The sequence below is a fragment of the Theropithecus gelada genome, chromosome 3 (assembly GCF_003255815.1).
Source record: "Theropithecus gelada isolate Dixy chromosome 3, Tgel_1.0, whole genome shotgun sequence".
Taxonomy (NCBI): Eukaryota; Metazoa; Chordata; class Mammalia; order Primates; family Cercopithecidae; genus Theropithecus; species Theropithecus gelada.
Window position 1 is genome coordinate 51,793,168 of NC_037670.1, and position 21,177 is coordinate 51,814,344.

Sequence of the window (21,177 nt, forward strand, 5' to 3'; positions counted from 1 at the left end):
TCTCTTGGGCCATTCGTGCACCCAGCTGCCCTGGAGCCCCAAACTGGGACTGGTGGAGGGGCCCTGCGGAGCGGAAGGCTGGGGTCCAAGAAGCCCATGAAGCCATGTGCCAGGGCCAGAGCTGGTCTGCCTGGTCTGGATGGTATGTCATCCTTGTGTTACAAGTGGGGAAACTGAGGCCTGGGGAGTAACATCACAGGTTCAAGGTCTTAAAGCTGAGAAGTGGCCCCTCTGGGTTTGGAAGGCAGGCTGGACCCTGGGGCAGCCTCTACCCCCAGCCCCTCTTCCCCAGGACCCTACGGCCCCAAGAGGCTTCCCTGGCAACCCGGTCAGCCCTCTCTGTCCTCTCCCCAGCTCCCCTTGTCCTGTCCAGGGCTGAGCACCGTCCCACAGCCCACTTCCCTAGCAGGGCTGTATGGCCCAGCGGGCCCCTAGAGGGAGACCTGGGGTCTGGAGGGGGAGGGGAGTGTTTCAGGCTGAAGCTGAGCCTGGGGAAGCAGGCGGGGGTGGCTAGACGGGCCACCCCCTCAACAGTTTTCAGACCTCAAGGAGTCACCATGAAATTCCATTCTCCTGACAGCAAAGAAATTGATTCACTCTTGCCAAAGCCTGCGGCCCCCACAAGAATGCTGTAAAGCTTCCTCCCGCTGCTTCCAGACAGGCAGCAGCATCAGGTCCCCCACTCCTCCATTCCTGACCACACAGAGACGCGGAACCTCCGTACCCAGTTCTATGCATGTGCCCCTGCCAGGCTGGGCCATTCACCTCTGTATAGTCACTCCCTTGGCACAATATCCCCCTTGCTTTCTGTACAATGGGCACCTTGCTCCCACGACCTGCTGGGTCAAAGGCACCGCAGTCAGGGGTAGTTGGGGAGCAGGGGTGGTGGGGGGCTCAGGGCAGGAAGTCCCACCCCCTGGCCTGGGAACTGTGGAGAGACGGACTCACAGCACCTTGTCAGGTGGGGTGCAGGGTGGCACGGCACCCACCATCGGTGCCACTGATGTAAAGTCCAGATACAAAGCACAGCCCATCCAAAGATTTGGGGGCTTGGTCATGCTTGGCTGCTGGGGAATGAGGAGGGATTGGGCCTCAAGAAACAGAGCTAGGACTAAGTCACGAGGTGTGTGGACATCAGGCGGGACTTGAACTCAGCCAGTGGAGAGCTATGGAGGGTTTTGTTCTTCATGTGGGTGTGTGAGTGGCTATGATCCTAGCGTGGAGAATAAGCAAAGCAAGTAGGATAGGAGTGGGTGGGACAGGAGTGGAGGCTGCCTAAGTGATCCAGGGAAGAGATGGCTCCCTCTCTGAAACAATGCAGATATGGGAGAGGCTGAAGTGATCGGTGTGAAGCACGTGGGGGCATGGAGACCCCTCAGTCCGGAGGCTGGGGCTGGGCTGGGGCTCAGCTGACTTTTGTGGGGGCAGCCATCCCAGCCACTGGGTCCTTTCTCCCCGCCTCACCCTCAAGCCTCTCCAGCTGCCTGGAGGCTCCAGGGCTAGGCTCTGGCTGATCGGGGAGGGGTTTATGGCAGGAGGTGACGCCATGGGAGACTTGTCACTTGGGCACAGCCAGCACCATCTGCTGGGGCATCTGCCTTCGGAGGTGGTGACTGCTAATTACCTGGGGCCAGGAAGAGGCCTGGGAACCCCCTTCCCCCACACCGCCCAGCCCGGTACAGGGGCTAGGGGTGGGGCCCCTGGGGCCCTAAGAGCAAATGGGCTACATCGTCCTTAGAGGGGGTCTGACAGTGGGGCCAGACATTTATCCAGTGAATTTTTTCAGAGCACCTACGATGTCCCAAAACCTGTTCCAGGTCGGGATGACATGAGGTCGCTGCTGTCTTGCGGCTGACGTTCAGGTAGAGGAAAGGAGGGGAGCGCCAAGGGGCACTTAAATAATTTAAAATGCCATCTCAGGCGTGAACATAACTGTCAGCGTCCGAGGGGAGCAGTTTAGCCACGGTGGTGGTGGCGATGGTGGTCGTGGTGGTCGCAGAGACCGTGCTTAGGAGGGCACGGGAAGGCAGCGCAGCCACGCGCAGAGCCACGCCCGTCCACGCTTCCGGAGGACGTGGCGGGCAGGGGGCTCACACCCTGCTCAGGGGACCCTTGGCCACTTCCGGGCCCCTCGCCCCTCACCCTCGGCTGCCGGCGCGCATTCCTGCTGCCCCCGCTCGTGCGAGGGGCGGTCCCGGGCCCGGGCCCGTGGGAAGGGCCGGGGGTGGGGGCCGTGTGCCGGGGAGGCGGGCCGGGAGGGCGCACAGCTGGGCCGCATCTGGCCCGAGCGCAAGGAGACCAAATGGGACAGAAGGCGGCCTTTCATCGGGCGAGGGAAGTGGCGGCCTTCGTTTCTCCTCGCCACGGGGTGCCTGAGGATTTCGGGGAGCCAACCGCCCGACGGAGGGCCGGGACTCGAGGAAATTAGCCCAGGAGGAAGGAGTGGAATTTGGTTCTGGTGCTTTCTCGCCAGAACCTCGTGTCCCCACCTGCAGCACAGGTGGCCAAGCTCTTGCTCTGTACAAATAACGGCTCCCCTGAACCGAGCGCTCGGGAAGACCCAGTCGCCACCCCAGTTTGCAGGGCCTGCCGCGTCCCAAGGGGAGGAAGCCGGGCTCAGGAGGGGAAGGGCACAGCGAGGAAGTAGGATGTCCCCCGCGGTCCGTCGGAGCCCAGAGCCCGGGGCCCAGCACCCTGCCCGCTGCGCCAAGGGTGCGCCCCTCCCGTGCGCGGACGCCCGGTGCATCCCCGGCCGGCGCTGGCCAGGCTAGATTTCCTCTTCAGGGACACCGGCGCCGGCCGGGCCCAAGTCCCCAAGCCCCTCCGCAACCCGCAGGGGCTACCCGAGGAGGGCGGGGCGTGCACGTGCGCGCCGGGGGCGGGGCCGTTGCGCCCTCTGGGTCGTTCCCAGCCCCCAGCCGCGGCCCCACGTGGGTCTGCGGGCCTGGAGCCTCGACTGGCGCGAGGCCCCGCCCCCGAGCCAGGGAGCCAATGAGCGCGCGGGGGCGGGACCGGGGCGGGGAGGTTTAAGAGCTCCGGGCGCTCGCGCTGCGCTGCTGTACAGCGCCGCCGGAGCGAGGGGCCTCGGGGCGGTGCACGGCAGGCGCACGGGGCAGGGCGCGCCGCGCGGCCGCCGCCACACCATGCTCAAGCGCTGCGGCCGGCGCCTGCTGCTGGCGCTGGCTGGCGCGCTGCTCGCCTGCCTGCTAGTGCTCACTGCCGATCCGCCGCCGCCCCCGCTGCCCGCCGAGCGAGGCCGGCGCGCGCTGCGCAGCCTGGCGGGCCCCGCAGGTGCTGCCCCGGCGCCTGGGCTGGGGGCGGCGGCGGCGGCGGCGCCCGGGGCGCTGGCCCGCGAGGTGCACAGTCTGTCCGAGTACTTCAGCCTGCTCACTCGCGCGCGCAGAGACGCGGGCCCGCCCCCCGGGGCCTCCCCCCGCCCCGCCGACAGCCACCCGCGTCCCCTGGCCGAGCCGCTCGCGCCCCGAGACGTCTTCATCGCTGTCAAGACCACCAAAAAGTTCCACCGCGCGCGCCTCGACCTGCTGCTGGAGACCTGGATCTCGCGCCACAAGGAGATGGTGAGCCCCCGGCGGCCTGGAAGGACGGGCGGGCGGGGCGGGGCCCCACCGTCTGGTCCAGTTGGTGGCAGCGTCCCAAGGGGGCTAGGCTGCATCCCCATCCAACCACTAGGGCCATCTGGGGGCGGCGACGCCAGTGCACCCCGGTGCAGCCAGTTTGCCTGCTGGGGCCAATTTCCCGTTACAGTTGTGTGACTGTCCCCGGGGCCTCACCCCCTGTCCAGCTCCAGAGTCCTGGATGGCTGCAGGACCCTACACCAGTCTCTAGTGCTTGGGGTTGGTGCCCTGTGGTACTTCTCACCCCCAAACATTGGAGCGCATGCATAGGGCATTACACCTTCAAACTTCCCCAAGCAGATTCTGTTCGGATCCACCCTCAGCTCAGACCCCTTCCTGGGGAGAAAGGCTCTTCCTTTAGAGAAGTGAGGAGTTCTGACCCCTGGGCCTTTTCTTCATCACCGCGTTAAGGTGCGGGGAGGGAAATCATTGCTGGTTGGTGGGCCCTGGGGAGTACATCTCAAAGAACCCCGGGTTTGGGGTCTGTGTGGGGACCCTCCCCGCACAGTGCAGGAGTCTCTGAGGCCTGCAACCTTGGGCACAACCCACTTCAGTTGGGCATCAGCTTCTTACACACACATAATTAAGACACACCCCACTTTGAAAATTTCCCTCGAGGCCACAGCAGGACGGTTGGGCTGGGGCGGGATGGGGACAGTGTGTGGGGCTTGCAGTCGGGAGTGGAGGGGGGCATCTCTGGGCTGGGAGTTGCAGAGGCATTTGCTGTGAGGGTGGGGGCTCAGGGAAGACCCCGCACCCCTTTCTCCCTGCTCAAACCCGGGAGACTCAGGGCCTTCTGGCCTGGCACTGCCCTGGGTGGGTGGGAGCAGGGCTTGGTGAGGTCATGAGGGGGATGGGGAGGGGCAGGGTCCTCTCTGGTCCTGGCGTGGGGAAGGGGCCCTGGGAACCCCATGGCAGCCTCCTGGGAACACAGCGTCCCATTCCCAGGGGCTCAGCGGGCTGGCGGGAGGGGGTGGCGGGGGCCGTGGGTTTTGTTTGGCGGCCGGGCCGTTAGGATTCCCAGCGCCGGGCGGCTCTCACGCCGGCCCCTTGGGCAAGGTAACAAAGCCCCTTTCTCCAGCGAGAAAGGCGTCGGGCCCCTTGTGTGCAGCTACGCGCTCCGTGGGAACCGCTGTTGGCGTGCTGGCCACTCAGGTTGCCTGGCGATGAGGGGGCCAGCGCCCCCCCCCCCCGCCAGCATCTCTTCCTGACAGTCCTTTTGGGGCACCATCCCCGAGCCTGGCCCCCCACCCCCAGCACTCAAGCCTTCCTGCTATGTGACCTTGGGCATCCTTCAGCCCCACTCTGGGCTGCCACCAGCTCTGAGCACCTCCCATCTTGGAATTTGGGACCTTTCTTCAGCAGAGGGGATGTTGTCAGAGGGTCTCAGTTATCGGTCTCAGCTGGGCTGTGTGATCCTGAGTAAGACCTGGAGCCTCTCAGACCCTTACTCTCATCTCTGAAATGGGGGAACATGGTCCTTCCAGGAGCATGTTGTAAGAGACTGGCAGAGCCTGCAGGCATGGGGTGATCCCGGCGGGCACTCAGGGTCGAGGTGGGGGCCATCGCTCCCTTGAGCCCTGAGGTCCCTATTGGAGGGTCACCCCACCAGGGGGAAGGTTGAATCGGCCCTCAGCATCAGTTCACCAGCACACAGCAAGCAAAGCCCCCCTTGTGGTGGGTGATGGGCAGGGGTCCTGGAAACCCACAGAAGAGGGCCGCCGTCTCCTAGCCCTGCACGGAATGACTCAGACGCGGTCTGATGGGGGAGATAGAAAGATGTCAGGGCTGTGTGGGGGGAAATCCCCGAGACGCTGTGTGAGGCAACAGTGGGCATCTGACCCACATGCTGGGGGAAGGGAGGGAGGGAAGGAAGACTTCCTGGAGGAGGTGCCATTTGAGCTACACTGAGTAAAAAAGTGCCCAGAAAGGGCACTCCATCCGGGCATGGTGATGACCACAGCATGGGGGTTGTGCAGGAAACTTCTAGCAACTGGAGTGGTGGCTGGGGGGAGGGTCGGTTGGTCAGCAGGGGCCACGCCGAGATGGGCCTGGAGTCCAGGATGAAGAGCCTGGCCTTTGGCCCAGAGGTTCCCCGCCCCTCCCAGGAGCAGCCAGGCTGCCGAGCTGCCACCGCAGCGGCCACAATTGCTGGGGAGAACTTGGCATCCTGTGTTTCTTTGAATCGCGTCTCCAGGAACAATGCCGCTTCCTGTGGGTGTCCCCCGGCCCCCGCCCCCAACCCCCATCCACCCTCATCCACCCTCATCCACCCGGCTCTTCCTCCTGCAGCCCGGTCTTCATCTGGGAAGTTAGGTGGCACTGGGGGGTCTGGGTCCCTAGAGGGCAGGGACTGGGCTGGTCTAGCACCACCTCAGCCCCAGGGTATGACCTCAGGCTGGTGCCTGTACCTCTCTGGACCTCAGTTTCCCCACTTGTGCCTCAGCTGGTAATGGCGCCCCCTTCCCAGGACTGTCAGGGAGAAGGGAGAGAATCTGTCTCTGCACTTTGCTCTCTGCCCAGGCGAGCTCTGTTATGCCCATTTTACAGAAAAGGAGATGGGAGCTCTGAGTGGCGGGTGAGGCCCATAACCCGGCAGGCCTTTTTCCTCCCCTCCTGGTGGTTCAGGTGTGGGGAGATAGTTGGCCCGGCACCCCCACACCCCACAGCCCCGCCTTCTCAGATGCTGTTCTAGAGGCCTCCCTGCTCCCTGAGCTGAACAAAGGTGACTTTAATCTCTGTAGCCTTGGGCTGGGTTTTTAGGGCACCGCCAAATCTCGGGAGAACAGGCCTCCCTTGATCTCATTAAGAAAGCATTTTCCTTTTAACCCAGCGGCACAGCGGAGCGTCTGCAGGGGCTGGCCCTCCGCCTCCCACGGCATTCCTGGGCTGAGATGCTGGGGAGGCCAAGGGGCTGGGTGCGAGTCTGTGCGTGCGGCTGCCCTGGGGTGTCTATGGGTGCTGCAGAAGGGGTGCACGCATGGAGAGGCAGAGACCCAGCCAGCCACCCCCTTAGCTCTGGGCCTCACCCGAGTCAGCATGTGCCCAGGGCTGGGTCAGGCTGGACAAGGATCTGAGACCACCAAGGTGTTCCAGGGCCTCTGCGGGACCTGTGTGTACAGGGAAGGAAACTGAGGCTGGGTGGGCATGGGGAGGTTGTCTCTTGGTCAGAGCATTGCCCATACGCCCTGGGTTTTGCACTCAGCCATGCCAGGGTGCGCCGGGCGGCACGCGCTGGGCGGGCCGGGCAAAGGAAGGAACATTCCTCCCCGTGTGCCGGCAGGCCCAGGCGGGCGCTGGCGACTCCTGGCCCCACCCTGGCGGCCCCCTCCTCTTCCGCAGAGTGCTCCTGGCAGGGGGTGGCCGCGTGCTGGCACAGGTGGGCTGTGGCCTTGGGCAAGCCTGGGTTTCCTTGCCTGAGCAGTGGGAGGGGTGCTGGGCTGCATGGGTACTGGGGGCCCCTGACCTGGGGGCTGGGGACACCTGAGGTTTCCTGCTACAACCCTGCTGACCGTCAGCAACTTTGCAGAACTTCAGGGCTGCTTTGGCTCAGAGTGGGTAACTTGTCCTGCAGGCCATCCAGGACAGGGGTGCTGGCCCAAAGGGCAGCTGGGGGTGGGGGCTGCACTGCTGGTGGCTGCACCCTACCCGCGGGACCTCGTGCCCAGCTCGGCCCGGTTAACCAGGCCAGCTGTATGGTAATGGGTGGTGTGGCCACTCTGCTTAACTCGGCCGAGTTAAGGCCGGCCCGGCGCCCCTCGCCCGCCAGCCCAGGACAAAGCTGGCGGACAATGCCTGGTGATTCATCCTCCCTCCGGGCCCTTTGTCCGCCAGGGCTTGGCAGCCGCCCAGCGAAGGCCTTTGTCCCCAACCCCGAGTGATTGAGACTTGGCTTCCCAAAGCCGACCTCCTCTGCCTGTCCCTCCCGCCACCCCGCCTGTCCCCTGCCTTTCCAGCAGCCTCCAAGTGGCAGGCTGGGTGCTGTGTCAATAAGGGTGTGTGCCCGCCAGGTGCACGGGGTGGGCCGGGAACCGGTTACCTGGCGGGCGGGCGAGGCGCACCACCTGGCTCGTGCCTCACCGCGCCTGGACGACCTTGGGCGCAGCTGTCGAGGTTGGGGAGTGAGGCCCCATCCCCCACCCCCAGGGCGAGTGAATGCGTGAGCCCTGGCCCAGATGGCACTGAGATGGGGCACTTGAGCCCTACTCTGCATGAGTGGGGAAACCAAGGCCTGGAGAAGGGTGGGTGTCAGTGTGACAGAGCTGCAGCTGCAGCAACTCCAGGGTGCCCCGTCCGGCCCCCACAGATGGCCCTGGGGTGGGGATGAAGGGCTGGCTGCTGACGGCTGATTTTCTCCTTCCAGACATTCATCTTCACTGACGGGGAAGATGAGGCCCTGGCCAGGCACACGGGTGAGCCCTGGACTTGGGGCGGGAGGGGGCCCCGGCCTCCATCCAGAGCAGAACCCTCCCCCTCCAGCCTCCTGGCTCCTCTGGGCTGAGAGGTCACCAAGGGCAGGACAAGGAGGGCAGTTTACTCATGGGGTTTGCTCCACGCCCCGCCCCACCACTCGGGGCCCCCCAATTCTCATGCAAATGAAGCCCATTCAGCCCCCCGGGTCCCTTTGAGCCCAGGCAGCGGCAACAGGTGGCGGGTGCTGGGAAAAAACTGCCTGAATGGGCGGGGGCGGGGCCGCCCTGGAAGGGGGCTGGGCTGGGGGAGGGTCCGCAGGCCCAAGCCCCGAGCTAGGGTAGGGGAGGCTAGGGCCGGGCCCAGCTTGAACTAGGGGTCTTTTCTCGAGTCCCGGGGCCCCGCAGTGTCCCCCAGGCCAGGCCCCTCTCTGGGAGCCAACTCAGACCTACTCACAGCCACTCCCCCGTCCACAGGCAATGTGGTCATCACGAACTGCTCGGCCGCCCACAGCCGCCAGGCGCTGTCCTGCAAGATGGCCGTGGAGTATGACCACTTCATCGAGTCCGGCAGGAAGTGAGTGTGGCCCGGGGGGACCCCCATCTCCCTGCCCAAGCCTGGCAGCGCCCGCCCCGGCATGCCCTCCCCCGATGGCCCTGCCTTGTCCTCAGGTGGTTCTGCCACGTGGACGATGACAACTACGTCAACCTGCGGGCCCTGCTGCGGCTGCTGGCCAGCTACCCGCACACACGGGACATCTACATCGGCAAGCCCAGCCTGGACAGGCCCATCCAGGCCACGGAACGGGTCAGCGAGAACAAGGTGGTGAGTGCCTGCCCTCTCCCAGTCCCCCACGCCCACGCGGAGCGCACACCCGGAGTGGGGCGGGGGACAGCAAGGGGCAGCAGCGCCCGGGTCTCAGGACACCTTCTCCCTTCTCCCAGCGTCCTGTCCACTTCTGGTTTGCCACGGGCGGCGCTGGCTTCTGCATCAGTCGTGGGCTGGCTCTGAAGATGAGCCCGTGGGCCAGGTGAGCGCCCTGCACAAGTTAGGCCAGCCGGGTCCCGGGCTCCTCGCCATCGTGGGGCCTGGCTTGGTTCATCTTCCCAGCCGCGGGGAGTCCCCAGCCTCCTCCTCCATTTACTGTCTATATTCCACTTCCCTCTGGGTTTCAGAGGGCAGCTGTGTTTATGGCGGCTGCCCCCAAGCCCAACCTGCTCAGAGCAGCCAGGGGGGCCATGAGCACCCCAGGCACCATCCAGCAGGACTCCTTCCTGCACCCAGATTCCCGCCACAGAGAGCCACCAAGCACAGGAGCCGTGCAGGGAGTGTGCCCTGCCTGTGACCAGGGGAGGCAGAGGGAGCTGCAGCTCAGAGCTGTCTCCAGGGTTCCTCTCTGAGTGCAGCGCCTTTGCCTAGTGGGGCCTCCCCAGCTCCCAGCAGATGGCTCCTGCCTCTGCTCAGCGGTCTGGGCCCTTCCCTCCCACAGCGGGGGTCACTTCATGAACACTGCCGAGCGGATCCGGCTGCCTGATGACTGCACCATTGGCTACATCGTGGAGGCCCTGCTGGGCGTGCCGCTCATCCGCAGCGGCCTCTTCCACTCCCACCTGGAGAACCTGCAGCAGGTGCTCACCTCAGAGCTCCACGAGCAGGTGCACCATCCTCCGGGCCCCGCCAGGACTCGGAGCACAGGAAGGGATGCGTGGCTGCCGAGAGGGGCGCAGTGGGTGGGGGTACTGTTCCAAACAGGGAGGCCAGGCAGCGCATCACTGTCAGCCGGGGGGTCATTCCTGCCATGAGCTGAAAGCTGTTTACGGCGGCTTGTTTTCCTGCCTGCCGTCTCTTCTCTTCGCTGCGATGCGCCTATTGTGTGTATTTTGCCCACGGCTGGCGATGCAGCCGGCCCCAGCTGGTCCCCAGTTTGAGACCTTATTCCTGGGGTGTGCAATGCAGGTGTCCTTCCAGGTCCAAGGGAGGCCAAGGCAGGGCCATTGCCTCACTCAGAGCTGTGTGGCCAGCCTGGGGCAGGGCCTGGGGATGTCAGGGCCCCTCTCTGCATCACTTTGCCCCCTCCCCACAGGTGACACTGAGCTACGGTATGTTTGAAAACAAGCGGAATGCCGTCCACGTGAAGGGGCCTTTCTCAGTGGAGGCCGACCCATCCAGGTGAGGAAACGCTGGCCCAGATGGGCTTGCATAGGGTGGTGTAAGGGCATCAGGGGACCTCGCCGAGCTGCAGCGGGGTCTAAGCAGCATGACTCTACACAAAGGTGAACCCCCCGGAGTCCTGTTTGCTTGGGGTGGGGCCGCCAGTGCTGTGGGACTGCAAATGGGAGCTCAGCACCTTCCTGCCACCCACACAGACCAACCCCTGCTCTGTTCCCACAGGTTTCGCTCCATCCACTGCCACCTGTACCCGGACACACCCTGGTGTCCCCGAACTGCCATCTTCTAGCAGCCACAGCTGAGACCCAACCCCTGGGCGCCCCTGGTATCCAAAGGGCCCAGTGACCCTGTTGCGCTGCCCTGGCCTCGGCATTCGAGGCTCCCCCAGGGCCGTGCCTGTGCGTGTGCGTGTGCATGTGTGTGTGTGTGTATGCGTGTGTGTGTGTACTGTATGCCCACCCAGGTAGCAGGCTGCTGGGCAGTTCTGCTCTGTGGAGGGGCGGGCACAAGCGCCACTTATGTGCCTCTGCTCCGAGAGCTAGTGGGCTGCAAGGCCTGCTTGGAGGGAGGATTTGTGTGTCGGAGGCCACTCTGATGATTTTTGGATCTTTTTTTTTTTTTGAGACGGAGTCTCGCTCTGTTGCCCAGGCTGGAGTGCAGTGGCCGGATCTCAGCTCACTGCAAGCTCCGCCTCCCGGGTTCCGCCATTCTCCTGCCTCAGCCTCCTGAGTAGCTGGGACTACAGGCGCCGCCACCTTGCCCGGCTAGTTTTTGGTATTTTTTTAGTAGAGACGGGGTTTCACCATGTTAGCCAGGATGGTCTTGATCTCCTGATCTCGTGATCTGCCCATCTTGGCCTCCCAAAGTGCTGGGATTACAGGCTTGAGCCAGCACACCCTACCGATTTTTGGATCTTTCTGCAGCTGCGGGGCTCCGGGCTACTTTGCAGGGATGCATAGATCAGGGCTCCGGGCTACTTTGCAGGGATGCGTAGATGCCTTTCTCTTTCTGCCGAGCACAAGCTCTGTGCTGGGGGTACCTGCGCCCTGAAATCCTGACTCCTGTGTCATAGCCCCAAGTCCAACTCACTGAGCCGTGTTCATTGCAGGGGAGGCTGGGTCTGGGGGTGCATGACCCAATCCCCTTCCTTCTGGCCTGGGCACTGTGGCTTAGAGTAACAGTAGCCACCGCCCAGTTCCAGTGGCCCCACAAAGCCCCCAGTGGCCCCACAAAGCCCCCAGTGGCTAGCTGTCCAAACAGTGGCTCCCCTTCCAGCTCTTCTGGGTGGGGAGTCTTCCAGGCCCCCTCAGAGGTCTTCCCTTTGCCTCCCCAGGACAGGGTGAGTCAGAGCTCAACATTTAATCTCCTCTCCAAAGTAGAGAGCAAGTCGCCCACAGTGGGCGTGTCTGTAAATATTGTGACAGTATTTTTTTACTGTGCGGGTTTTTTTGAAAGGGGGTGGGTAAAAAGTAGGGTGTTCTTGTTTTTTTGCTTGGGGGATGGGGGTGGGGGAGGGTCTTATTTTATCTTATCTTTTCTGTGGATCAGAAAAAACGGAAGCCAAACTCGGGGTCATCTTTGTTGTTGAAGCTGAAGTGGGACTGTCCGGCACTCTGTGTATTTATGCGTTCCAGCATCTGGAACCTCCCATCCCTGCCCTCCCCCTGCGTAGCTGCCACCTCCCTGCGGGGCCCAGCGTGGCTCACCTGCCCCGTGGGGTGTGTTTCTTGTCGTTTTTCTCTTTGCAAAGACGTAGCTAGGAAAGCGAATGATAAGGGAAAAGTTCTCAGGGAATTTAAGTGTTGTTGCTATGGTGACGTCCTTTTGCTGTGAATAAAGGTGCTCTTTGCAGCAACCCTGGGGGTCGTGGTCTTGGCTGGAGGTGAGGCCTAAGCCGCAGGGCAGCTGGGGGAGGGGGGTCGGGCACACAGGTGAAGGGGAGGCTTGGCCTTGGGTGCACCGCATGGAGCAGGTAGATAGGAAACCCTTAGAGACAACTGTTTTGGAATGAAACCTGGCGTCACAATAGCTGCCTGCTGGTGACTACAGGTGTGGCCCGCCCAGGGTCAGGTGGCCGCTAGTGGGTGGGCCCTGTGCTTCTGGGAGGAACAGGTCTAGGATGCTGGGGGCTCTAGGTCGCAGCCAAGAGCGCAACCCCAAGGCTCTGGCCACTGGGGAGCTCAGCCCCTGCAGCAGGGACAGTGACTCCTATGACCAGGCCTGGGACCTCCTTATCCACCTTCACTCCTGCCACAAGCTCGCAGAGTCCACACCATCGCCTCACTTTAGAGGTGGGGAGACCGAGGCCCGGAGCAGCTGATGTCCAAGGTCCGGTAGCCAGGCTGGTGGGCTGGGGAGGTGCTCAGACTCCAAGCCAGGCAGGCCGTGGGTCCAGCCGCCCCGCAGCTGGTAACGCTGTGCCTCCTTCTCCTGTGAGGTGGCCCCAGGCCCGGCGCCCGCTCAGGGGTGGTGGGAGGAGTCCTGGAGAGCAGGAGCTGTGCCAGAGCCCCCACTGCAGCTGGTCCCAGCCCCTGCAGAGATCCAGACCCTTGTTTTCTAAACACAGCAGCTCTGCAGTGCTTTTCCTTCCTCAAATCCAGCCTTTGAGGGTGACTGAGGAGGGGAGGGGTGCCGCAACCTCCGCGGGGATTCCCTCCCCTCACCCTCCTGGCAGCCCTGGGGCGGCTCACTTCCTCTTCACCATGAGCCCCCACCCCCTCCCTGGGGCTTGCACCCTTAGCCTGGCACTGCCCTGGCCGTGCCCCCTGCAAGTTCCTGCTCTGGACTGACCCCCTTCCCCAGGGCTCCAGGTCCCCCTCCTGCTGCCTCTGCGTCCCCTATTCTGCTCCAAGGAGACAACACACTGTGAGAAGTGTCTCTCTTTGTGGGGGTACCTTGCCCTCCCCCATTGCTGCCCCTTCCAGATGAGTGCTGATGTGCTGAATGGGCCTGCAGAGAGCCCTCACTCTAAACCTGGCTGGGGGCTGCCCTGGCCTTGGGGGCGGCTGGCAGGGTTGTGACCCCACCTTGGCCTTGGCCGGTTCTGAGTCAGCAGAGCAGCTGCCCAGGGGGTGTGGGCAGTGATGGGGATGGCGGGAGGATGGAGGGCCCTCACCATCACACAGCCTAACCCCCGTCTGGGTGGCTGTGATCCTCCCTGGGCACCCACCACGTGCCCACCCACTTCCCACAGGACAGTGCAGGCCCCTCTTCTGAACAAGGAAGCTGAGACTCTGGGGTGGGGCGGCGGGGGGTGTCTTGACGGAACAGGCTGCGGGCAGAGGCTCCTGGCCTCCTTCCTGCCTGGCTGAGTCAGAGGCTTGGGGCCTTCTGCCCTGGCCCCAACGCTGTCCCCGCCTGCAGCTGGCATTGCCTTCCCACAGAGCTGGTGGGGCCCTGGGGTTGGAGGTGTGGCTGGACCCAGGGATCAGAGAGACCCATGGACACAGCTGTGGGGGCCCCGCCGGGGCTTGGGGAGTCCCCATTAATGTTCAAATGTCCCTGTGTGTGGAGCGGAGTGGGAGTGGGGGCTGAGTGGGCACTGGGGAGAGCAGAGGAGCAAGAAGTGGGGTGGGGAGGAAGCCTGGCCCCTCCCGGGGCCTCGACCTCTCCATCTGAGAAATGGGAACAAAGGTAAATGCAGTCCCCAGGTGCTGGAGGTCAGGGGGCATCTTGGGAGGTGCACGGGCTGACGCATCTGGGCCCCTTCCTCTTCCAAGCTGAGGGAGGGACATTTCTCTGCCCTCAAAAGGGGAAGCAGGCCCAGCAGTGTCTTAGGGGAATGAGGTAGCCTGACCTCTTCCATCCACCGCCCCCCACCCCCCAGAAGGTGACTCACCCAGCGGGGGAGGTGAACTCATTCCTCCCCCAGGTACATTCTGGGGACAGCTCTGTCCCAGCCACCAGTGGTGCCATCACACCAGATTAGAGGCTGGTCAGAAAGGGGCCTGGCTGGTCCCTGGGGCTCCATGTCCCCCCCAGTCTAGCCTAGCCAGGCCCCCCCTTCCCAAACTACTGATCATTTATGAGGCTTTCAAAACAAGTAAAACTGCAACCACAGGGGCTGCTGGGTGCTCAGCCAGGGTGGCAGACCTCAGCCCCCACCCCTGCTTCCGTTCTGCCAGGCGAGTGCCTGGGGAGCCCCAAGGCTGCTTGGGGTCTGGGAGGGGCTGCTAGGGTGGGGCACCTCCCCGCTCAGTTGAAAGGAACTTCCCTTCCACTGGGGTCATCAGGGCCAACTTCCTGGAAGAGGTGCCCCTGAGCCGAAGCAGGAAGGCTTTGTCAAGATGGAGTAGGGAGAGGAGGGGCCTTCCAGGTCTTGGCACAGCCTGGGCAAAGTTGCAGAGGTGGGATCCGCTGGGAGGATTGGAAGCCTGGGAGGAAAGACAAGCAATGGAGTTGGGTCTCGTGATGCCCCCTCCCCAGTCACAGGCAACTAGGGCTTTCCACAGGCTCAGAGGGGCCAGGGGCCGGGCTGCTATGAGACTTAGCCAGTCTTGCCGCATGGGCCTGGGGTCAGAGGGAAAGGAGGGGCCAGGGCTAGGTCCATCTTCGTGTCTGTCAGACCGATGGGCAAGTCTTGCTGCCTACTGGGCCCATGTACCCACCCAGCCTCAGCCTTCTCAAATATTCTCCGGGGTGACCCCCTGCTTCTGAGCCCAGCCCCACCTTCTGAGTCCAGAATTGGACACGCAAGAAGGCACTTGGGGCCAGGTGTGGTGGCTCACACCTGTAATCCCGGTATTTTGGGAGGCCAAGGTGGAAGGATTGCTTGGGGCCAGGAGTTTGAGACCAGCCTGGGCAACATAGTGAGACCCCATCTCTACAAGAAAATTAAAAATTAGACAAGCAGGTGGCACACACCTGTCGTCTTAGCTTCTCAGGAACCTGAGCGAGGAGGATTGCTTGAGCCCAGGAGTTCGAGGCTGCAGTGAGCCATGATTGCACCACTGCACTCCAGCCTGGGTGACAGAGTGAGATCCTGTCTCTGAATTTTTTTTTTTTTTTTGAGACGGAGTCTCCCTCTGTCGCCCAGGCCAGAGTGCAGTGGCCGGATCTCAGCTCACTGCAAACTCCGCCTCCCAGGTTTACGCCATTCTCCTGCCTCAGCCTCCTGAGTAGCTGGGACTACAGGTGCCCGCCACCTCGCCCGGCTAGTTTTTTGTATTTTTTAGTAGAGATGGGGTTTCACCATGTTAGCCAGGATGGTCTCGATCTCCTGACCTCGTGATCTGCCCGTCTCGGCCTCCCAAAGTGCTGGGATTACAGGCTTGAACCACCGCGCCTGGCCTTTTTTTTTTTTTTTTTTTTGAGACAGTCTTGCTTTGTTGCCCAGGCTGGAGTGCAGTGGTGCAATCTCAGCTCACTGCAACCTCTGCCTCCCAGGTTCAAGAGATTCTCCCACTTCAGCCTTCCAAGTAGGTAGGATAAGAGGTATGTGCCACCACACCTGGCGAATTTTTGTGTTTTTAGTAGAGACAAGGTTTTGCCATGTTGCCCAGGCTGGTCTCAAACTCCTGGCCTCAGATGATCCTCCTGCCTTGGCCTCCCAAAGTGCTGGGAGTACAGGCATGAGCCACTGTGCCTGACCTCTTTAATTTTTTTAAAAAACAGAAGGGCTGTGCTTGGTGGCTCATGCCTCTGCTCCCAGCCCTTTGGGAGGTCAAGGCAGGAGGATCACTTGAGGCCAGGAGTTCAGACCAGCCGAGGAAACAGCAAGACCTCATCTAATAATAAATAAAAATAAAATAGGGCTGGGCGTGGTGGCTCATACCTGTAATCCCAGCACTTTGGGAGACCGAAGTGGGTGGATCACTTGAGGTCAGGAGTTTGGGACCAGCCTGGCCAACATGGTGAAACCCCATCTCTACTAATAATACAAAAGTTAGCCATGCACAGTGGCGGGTGCCTGTAATCCCAGCTACTTGGGAGACTGAGGCAGAATTGCTTGAACTCAGGAGGTGGAAGCTGAAGTGAGCTGAGATTGTGCCACTACACTCCAGCCTGGGCAACAGAGCAAGACTCCATCTCAAAATAAATAAATAAACAAAATAAAAAGGCACCTGGACTCTGTGCATCCCAAGGAGGGACCCCAGGACAGGGGATCCTCATCTCGGCCCCTGGAGGCTGGAGGTTGCCCTGATGACGTCACTGTGCTGAGGTTGGAGGCTCAGAGCTGTAACCGCCCCCCCCCCACCATGCATCCCCTGCCTCCCCCGTGCAGGCCTCTAGGACCCCACTTCCCAGCCTCGTACAACCCGAGCAGACTCTGGACACTGGCTGGTGATGATAGCAGGCGGTTTCTCACCCCTTCCAAATCCCACCTTTCCCAGGCCCAGGGGTGCAGCCCCAAAGAGTGGGGAAGAAGGACACCCTTGCAGCCCCGTGCTTGTTCTTCAGAGTTCCTGGCACAACTCAGAGCACCATGACCGAAGCCTGGCTCATGCAGTTCGGGTCCTGTGGAGGGCACGCCTGACCCACTTTCCTGCGGCAAGAAGCCCCAGGCCCCCTCCTGTAGCCGCTGTCTGCCCCGGCTCTGGGGGATGGCATCACAACCTCAGCTAAGCCATGTTCCTCCTGCCCTCAGAGCCCCACCAGCAGCCTCCAGGCAAGGTGGGGAATGCAGATTCCCAGGCCTGGCCCAGCACGGCCGGAACTGCAGGGAGGGGCCTGCCCAGTCTTTCCTCCTCTGAGCACGCGGCGCCACCTGCTGGGCACTTGCGGTCCACACAGCAGCTCTCACCGCCACCCCAGCCCCTTCTCATCCTCCCTGCCTCATCCTGAACTCTGGCTTCTGGGACGGGAGCTGCCACCTGCTGCCTGCCTGGCCTTGTGTGGGTATCCACGGGCTCCCTCTTTCCGAGAAGATTTCGGTTCACACTCCCAGACACTCCTCTTTCTTCTTTCTTCTTTCCTCCTTCTTCTCGAGACGGACTCTCGCTCTGTCACCCAGGCTAGAGTACAGTGGCACGATCTCGGCTCACTGCAACCTCTGCCTCCCAGATTCAAGTGATTCTCCTGCCTCAGCCTGCCAAATAGCTGGGACTACAGGTGCCCGCCACCACACCCAGCTAATTTTTGTATTTTTAGTAGAAACGGGGTTTCCTCATGTTGGTCAGGCTGGTCTCAAACTCCTGACCTCAGGTGATCCATCTGTTTCGGCCTCCCAAAGTGCTGGGATGAACAGGCGTGAGCCCCATGCCCGGCTGCAGCACCCCTCTTCTGCACTGCTCAGGGGTCTGTTCTTGGTGACCTTGGCGTCCCCTCCCTCCAAACACCCTCTCCCCCAGGCCCCCACTCATGGTCACTCTCCAGGCCTGGCCCTGCCCATGGCCTTACCCTCAGTCATCCCTGCCTCCCGCTCTGCCTTCACCTGCCTGTCCTGATGATCCCTTAATGATCTTCCCACCCTCCCCGTCTCCACCCTCCCACCCAAGCGTACCCTCACCTGGCTGCAATCTCAGGGCCAAGCCTCCTGGGCTTGATCTTGCCTTCATCATCATCTCTTGGCAGGACCTGTCACCTGGCTGCAGCCAGTCCACTTTCTGTACCTGGGCAGCCGAACATAGCTGGAGAAGAGCCACTTCACCCTCTGTCTAGTCTCACTTGGAGTCCCAGACCATGGACCCCAGGGGGCCTCAAGGATCCCACCATTCCTCTCCTGTGGCTCACCCTTCCTCCTCTCTCCTCAGCTCCCACCCCTTCCTGCCCACCTGGCTGCCTTCCTATTTCATGAGACCCTCCGAGACCCACCCACATGTCCCCACGGGGCCCTACTCCTGTCTGCAGCCAGCCTCCACTGTGTCCTGGGTCCAGCTCCTCTTGGCTACTCAAGAACATCGTGCCACTGATGACATCGCCTCTCTCCTCCCCTGCATTCATTTGCTGTCTACTGGATCAGTCCTACTAACCTTACAAACATGCCATTATTTCCCCATCTGAAAACACACACGTTGGCTGGGTGCAGCACTCTGGGAGGCCGAGGTAGGTGGATCACTTGAGGTCAGGAGTTTGAGACCAGCCTGGCCAACATGGTGAGACTCCATCTCTACTAAGAATATGAAAATTAGCCAGGCATGATGGTGGGCGCCTGTAATCCCAGCTACTTGGGAGGCTGAGGCAGGTGAATCGCTTGAACTCAGGAGGTGGAGGTTGTAATGAGCTGAGATCAGGCCACTGCGCTCCAGCCTGGGCAACAGAGCCAGGAAAAAAAAAAAAAAGACTTGCCGTTGTGCCCATTCCCCCTCTCCCATGCTGTCCTGGACCAGCTGGGAGGCTTCACCAGATGTGTGTTGTGCCCCAGGTGACTCATGGTCACCAGATGTGCAGGCCACATCCCAGTCCTCGTTGAGCTTGATCATCAGCAGCGTTTGGCGTGGTCCTCCATCCCTCCATGACATGCTGTCATGTGGCCTCCAGGACACCCGCTCTCCTGGGCTTCCTCTCAGCTCACCCCTTCCCCTCTCCTTTGCAGCTCCCTCTTTTCCCAGACTCTGTACACCGGGTGGGAGGCGGGCCCAGACCCAGTCTTTGGTCCTCTGTCTCCTCTTTGATACACACCCGCTTGGCAATCTCACCCAGGCTGGTGGCTTTAAACACTGTATCCATGCCAAAGACCCCAACTGCCAAAGCATCTCCAGTCCAGTGCTCCCCTCAAACCCCAGAGACTGTACATCCCACCACCTCCCACACTCCTTGATGGCTAATAGGCTCAACATGCCCCAAACTGGACCCCTGACCTCCCCTGACCCAATCACGCGCTCTCCCCATCTCGATTTATGACAATACCCTACCCTCCGCCCCCAGCCAGTTGCTCGATCCAAGCCCCACACCCATGCCCAGCCTGCCAGGAGGTGCTGCTGGTGTTACCCTCCAGAACTCAGTCTCTTCTCACTCCCTGCACCCAGCCCGGCCACCATCAGCTCTCACCTGCCCCCCTGCAGCAGTCTGCTAATTGGTCTTCCACTTTTGCTCCGTCCCCTTCCCAATTCAGCAGCCAGGGCAATCCTATTAAAATGAATGTTAGGGCCCGGGTGCAGTGGCTCACGACTGTGATCTCAGCGCTTTGGGAGACCAAGGCGGGCGGATCACTTGAGGTCAGGAGTTTGAGACCAGCCTGGCCAATGTGGTGAAAGCCCGTTTCTACTAAAAATACAAAAATTAGCCAGGTGCGGTGGCAGGTGCCTATAATCCCAGCTTCTCAGGAGGCTGAGGCAGGAGAATTGCTTGAACCGGAAGGCGAAGGTTGCAGTGAGATTGCACCATTGCATGCCAGCCTGGGCATCGCAGTGAGACTCCATCTCAGAAAAAAAAAAAAGAAAAAAGAATGTTAGGTCATGACACTCTAATCATAGATCCTCCATGGCTCCCACCTCCCTCTGGTTCAATGTCAAAGTCTCTCCCACTTCCAGCCACCCAGTCTCGTCCTAGCTCCCTCCGCTCCGGCCAGCCTCACCTCCTGGCTTGAACACACCAGGCATGCATCTGCCTCTGGGCACTTGCACTGGCTGTTCTCTCTTCTGGAACCTGCTTTCCTCAGATAGCCTCAAAACTAAACCTGACTTCCCATGGTAGGCAGGATAATGGCTCCCAAAATTGTCCACGTCCTCACCCCCAGACTTAGCATGGCAAAGCAAAGCGACTTTGGAAACACGAGTTAATTGTGGATCTTGAAATGGAAAGATGATTGGAAGTTACCCACGTGGGCCCAGTGTAAGCACAGGCAGGGGTGTTGGGGTCAGAGCCAGAGATGTTCTCTAGTGTTCTCTGCTGCTGGCTTTGAAGGTGGAGGAAGGGGCCACCAACCAAGGAATGCGGGTGCCTCTAGAAGCTGGAAAGGGCAAGGAAATGAACTCTCCCCTGGACTCTCTCCCCTCAGAGCCTCCAGAAGGAACCAGCCCTGCCAACGCCTTGGCTCTAGCACATAGACTTCTGGCCCACAGAACAGTAGGATCATGCGTTGTCTTAAGCCTACAGAGCTTGCTGTGCTCTGTGATAGCAGCAGTGGGGACCTCATGCGCTTCCTGGCCTCCAGCAGTCTCTCTTGGCTGCCATTTTCCAGGGAGGCTTTTCCTGACTGTTGGAAATTGCACCTGGCCAGCCAACACCCCTGTCCCTGCCCTCCTGATCCCTTCACCACAATCGTTTTCATGCAGCAAGTTCTCATGTGTTCCGTCATCTGCTGGTTAATTTTGTCGTTTTTCTCCCACCGGAGCATCAGCTCTTTGAGGGCAGAGCCCTTTGTCCTTCGGTTCGTTGGGTGCACTCCAGTGCCCAGAACAGTGGTTGGACTTAGAAACACCAGCCGGGTGAGTGGATGAGTGGTATGCGCCACCCCCCGCCAAACCCTCCCACCCCTGTCCTGTTAGGAATACGGGTGTTGTTTTCTGCCTTTCCTGATAGAGAGACGGGGACGGAGATCTGAGAGGGGCGGGACATGCCCAGGGTCTTCCCCTTGTGGCTGCTGGTTGGGCTCCTAGCCTCAGATGTCCCTTATCACATGACTCCCAGAAGCCTTGAAACTCTGTCATCTCCACTCTGAGGAGCTCAGCGGCCTTCCTTCACAGCCGGCCTGTCCTGGAGCCCACTCTGGAGCAGCCATGGTCAAATCCAAGCACACTGGGCAAAACTGCTGGTATGTGCTGGTGGCAGGAGGAAGGGGCCCTGCCCAGCGGACCCTGCCCCTGCACCAGCCCACAAACACAGGTGCCCTGAGAGCTGGGAGCCAGAGAGAGCCCCAGCGTCCTCTGCTGGGCCTAGTGGCTCCCTTGCCACCTGTGTTCCAAGCCTGTGCACCCAGGCATGGGAGACAAATGCTCTGCTGGTCAACAGGGGCCTCCCCCAACTCTGGGGGTCCTAACAGCGCCTTTTGAAGTAGGTGTGTTATCACAGGGTTATGTGCCTTTCCAAGCCTGCTTCTTAGCAGAAGCATGGGGTGAGGGGGGTCCTTGAAACATGTGGGCCC

The 21,177-nt window shown here is 61.4% G+C and overlaps 1 protein-coding gene across 2 annotated transcripts; it reads left to right on the plus strand.

Moving 5' to 3' along the window:
* The first annotated feature begins 3,132 nt into the window (after positions 1-3,132).
* Positions 3,133-12,809, plus strand: LFNG (LFNG O-fucosylpeptide 3-beta-N-acetylglucosaminyltransferase). 2 transcript variants are annotated; one of them, XM_025380187.1, is made up of 8 exons: positions 3,133-3,578; positions 7,999-8,047; positions 8,522-8,621; positions 8,717-8,870; positions 8,990-9,075; positions 9,535-9,700; positions 10,129-10,214; positions 12,506-12,809. In XM_025380187.1, the coding sequence occupies exons 1-8, from the start codon at positions 3,144-3,146 to the stop codon at positions 12,549-12,551; spliced, it is 1,122 nt and encodes a 373-aa protein (XP_025235972.1). In that variant the 5' UTR covers positions 3,133-3,143; the 3' UTR covers positions 12,552-12,809. The 2 variants fall into 2 exon arrangements, with proteins under 2 accessions (XP_025235972.1, XP_025235971.1); XM_025380186.1 differs by lacking the exon at positions 12,506-12,809 and adding an exon at positions 10,437-10,720 and having other exon boundaries at positions 3,144-3,578.
* The last annotated feature ends 8,368 nt before the right edge of the window (positions 12,810-21,177 follow it).

Coding starts and splice junctions, on each gene's coding strand:
- LFNG (XM_025380186.1), top strand. CDS start 3,144: ATGCTCAAGCGCTGCGGCCGGCGCCTGCTGCTGGCGCTGGCTGGCGCG. Junction 3,579..7,998: donor TCTCGCGCCACAAGGAGATG/GTGAGCCCCCGG, acceptor TTCTCCTTCCAG/ACATTCATCTTCACTGACGG. Junction 10,215..10,436: donor GTGGAGGCCGACCCATCCAG/GTGAGGAAACGC, acceptor CTGTTCCCACAG/GTTTCGCTCCATCCACTGCC.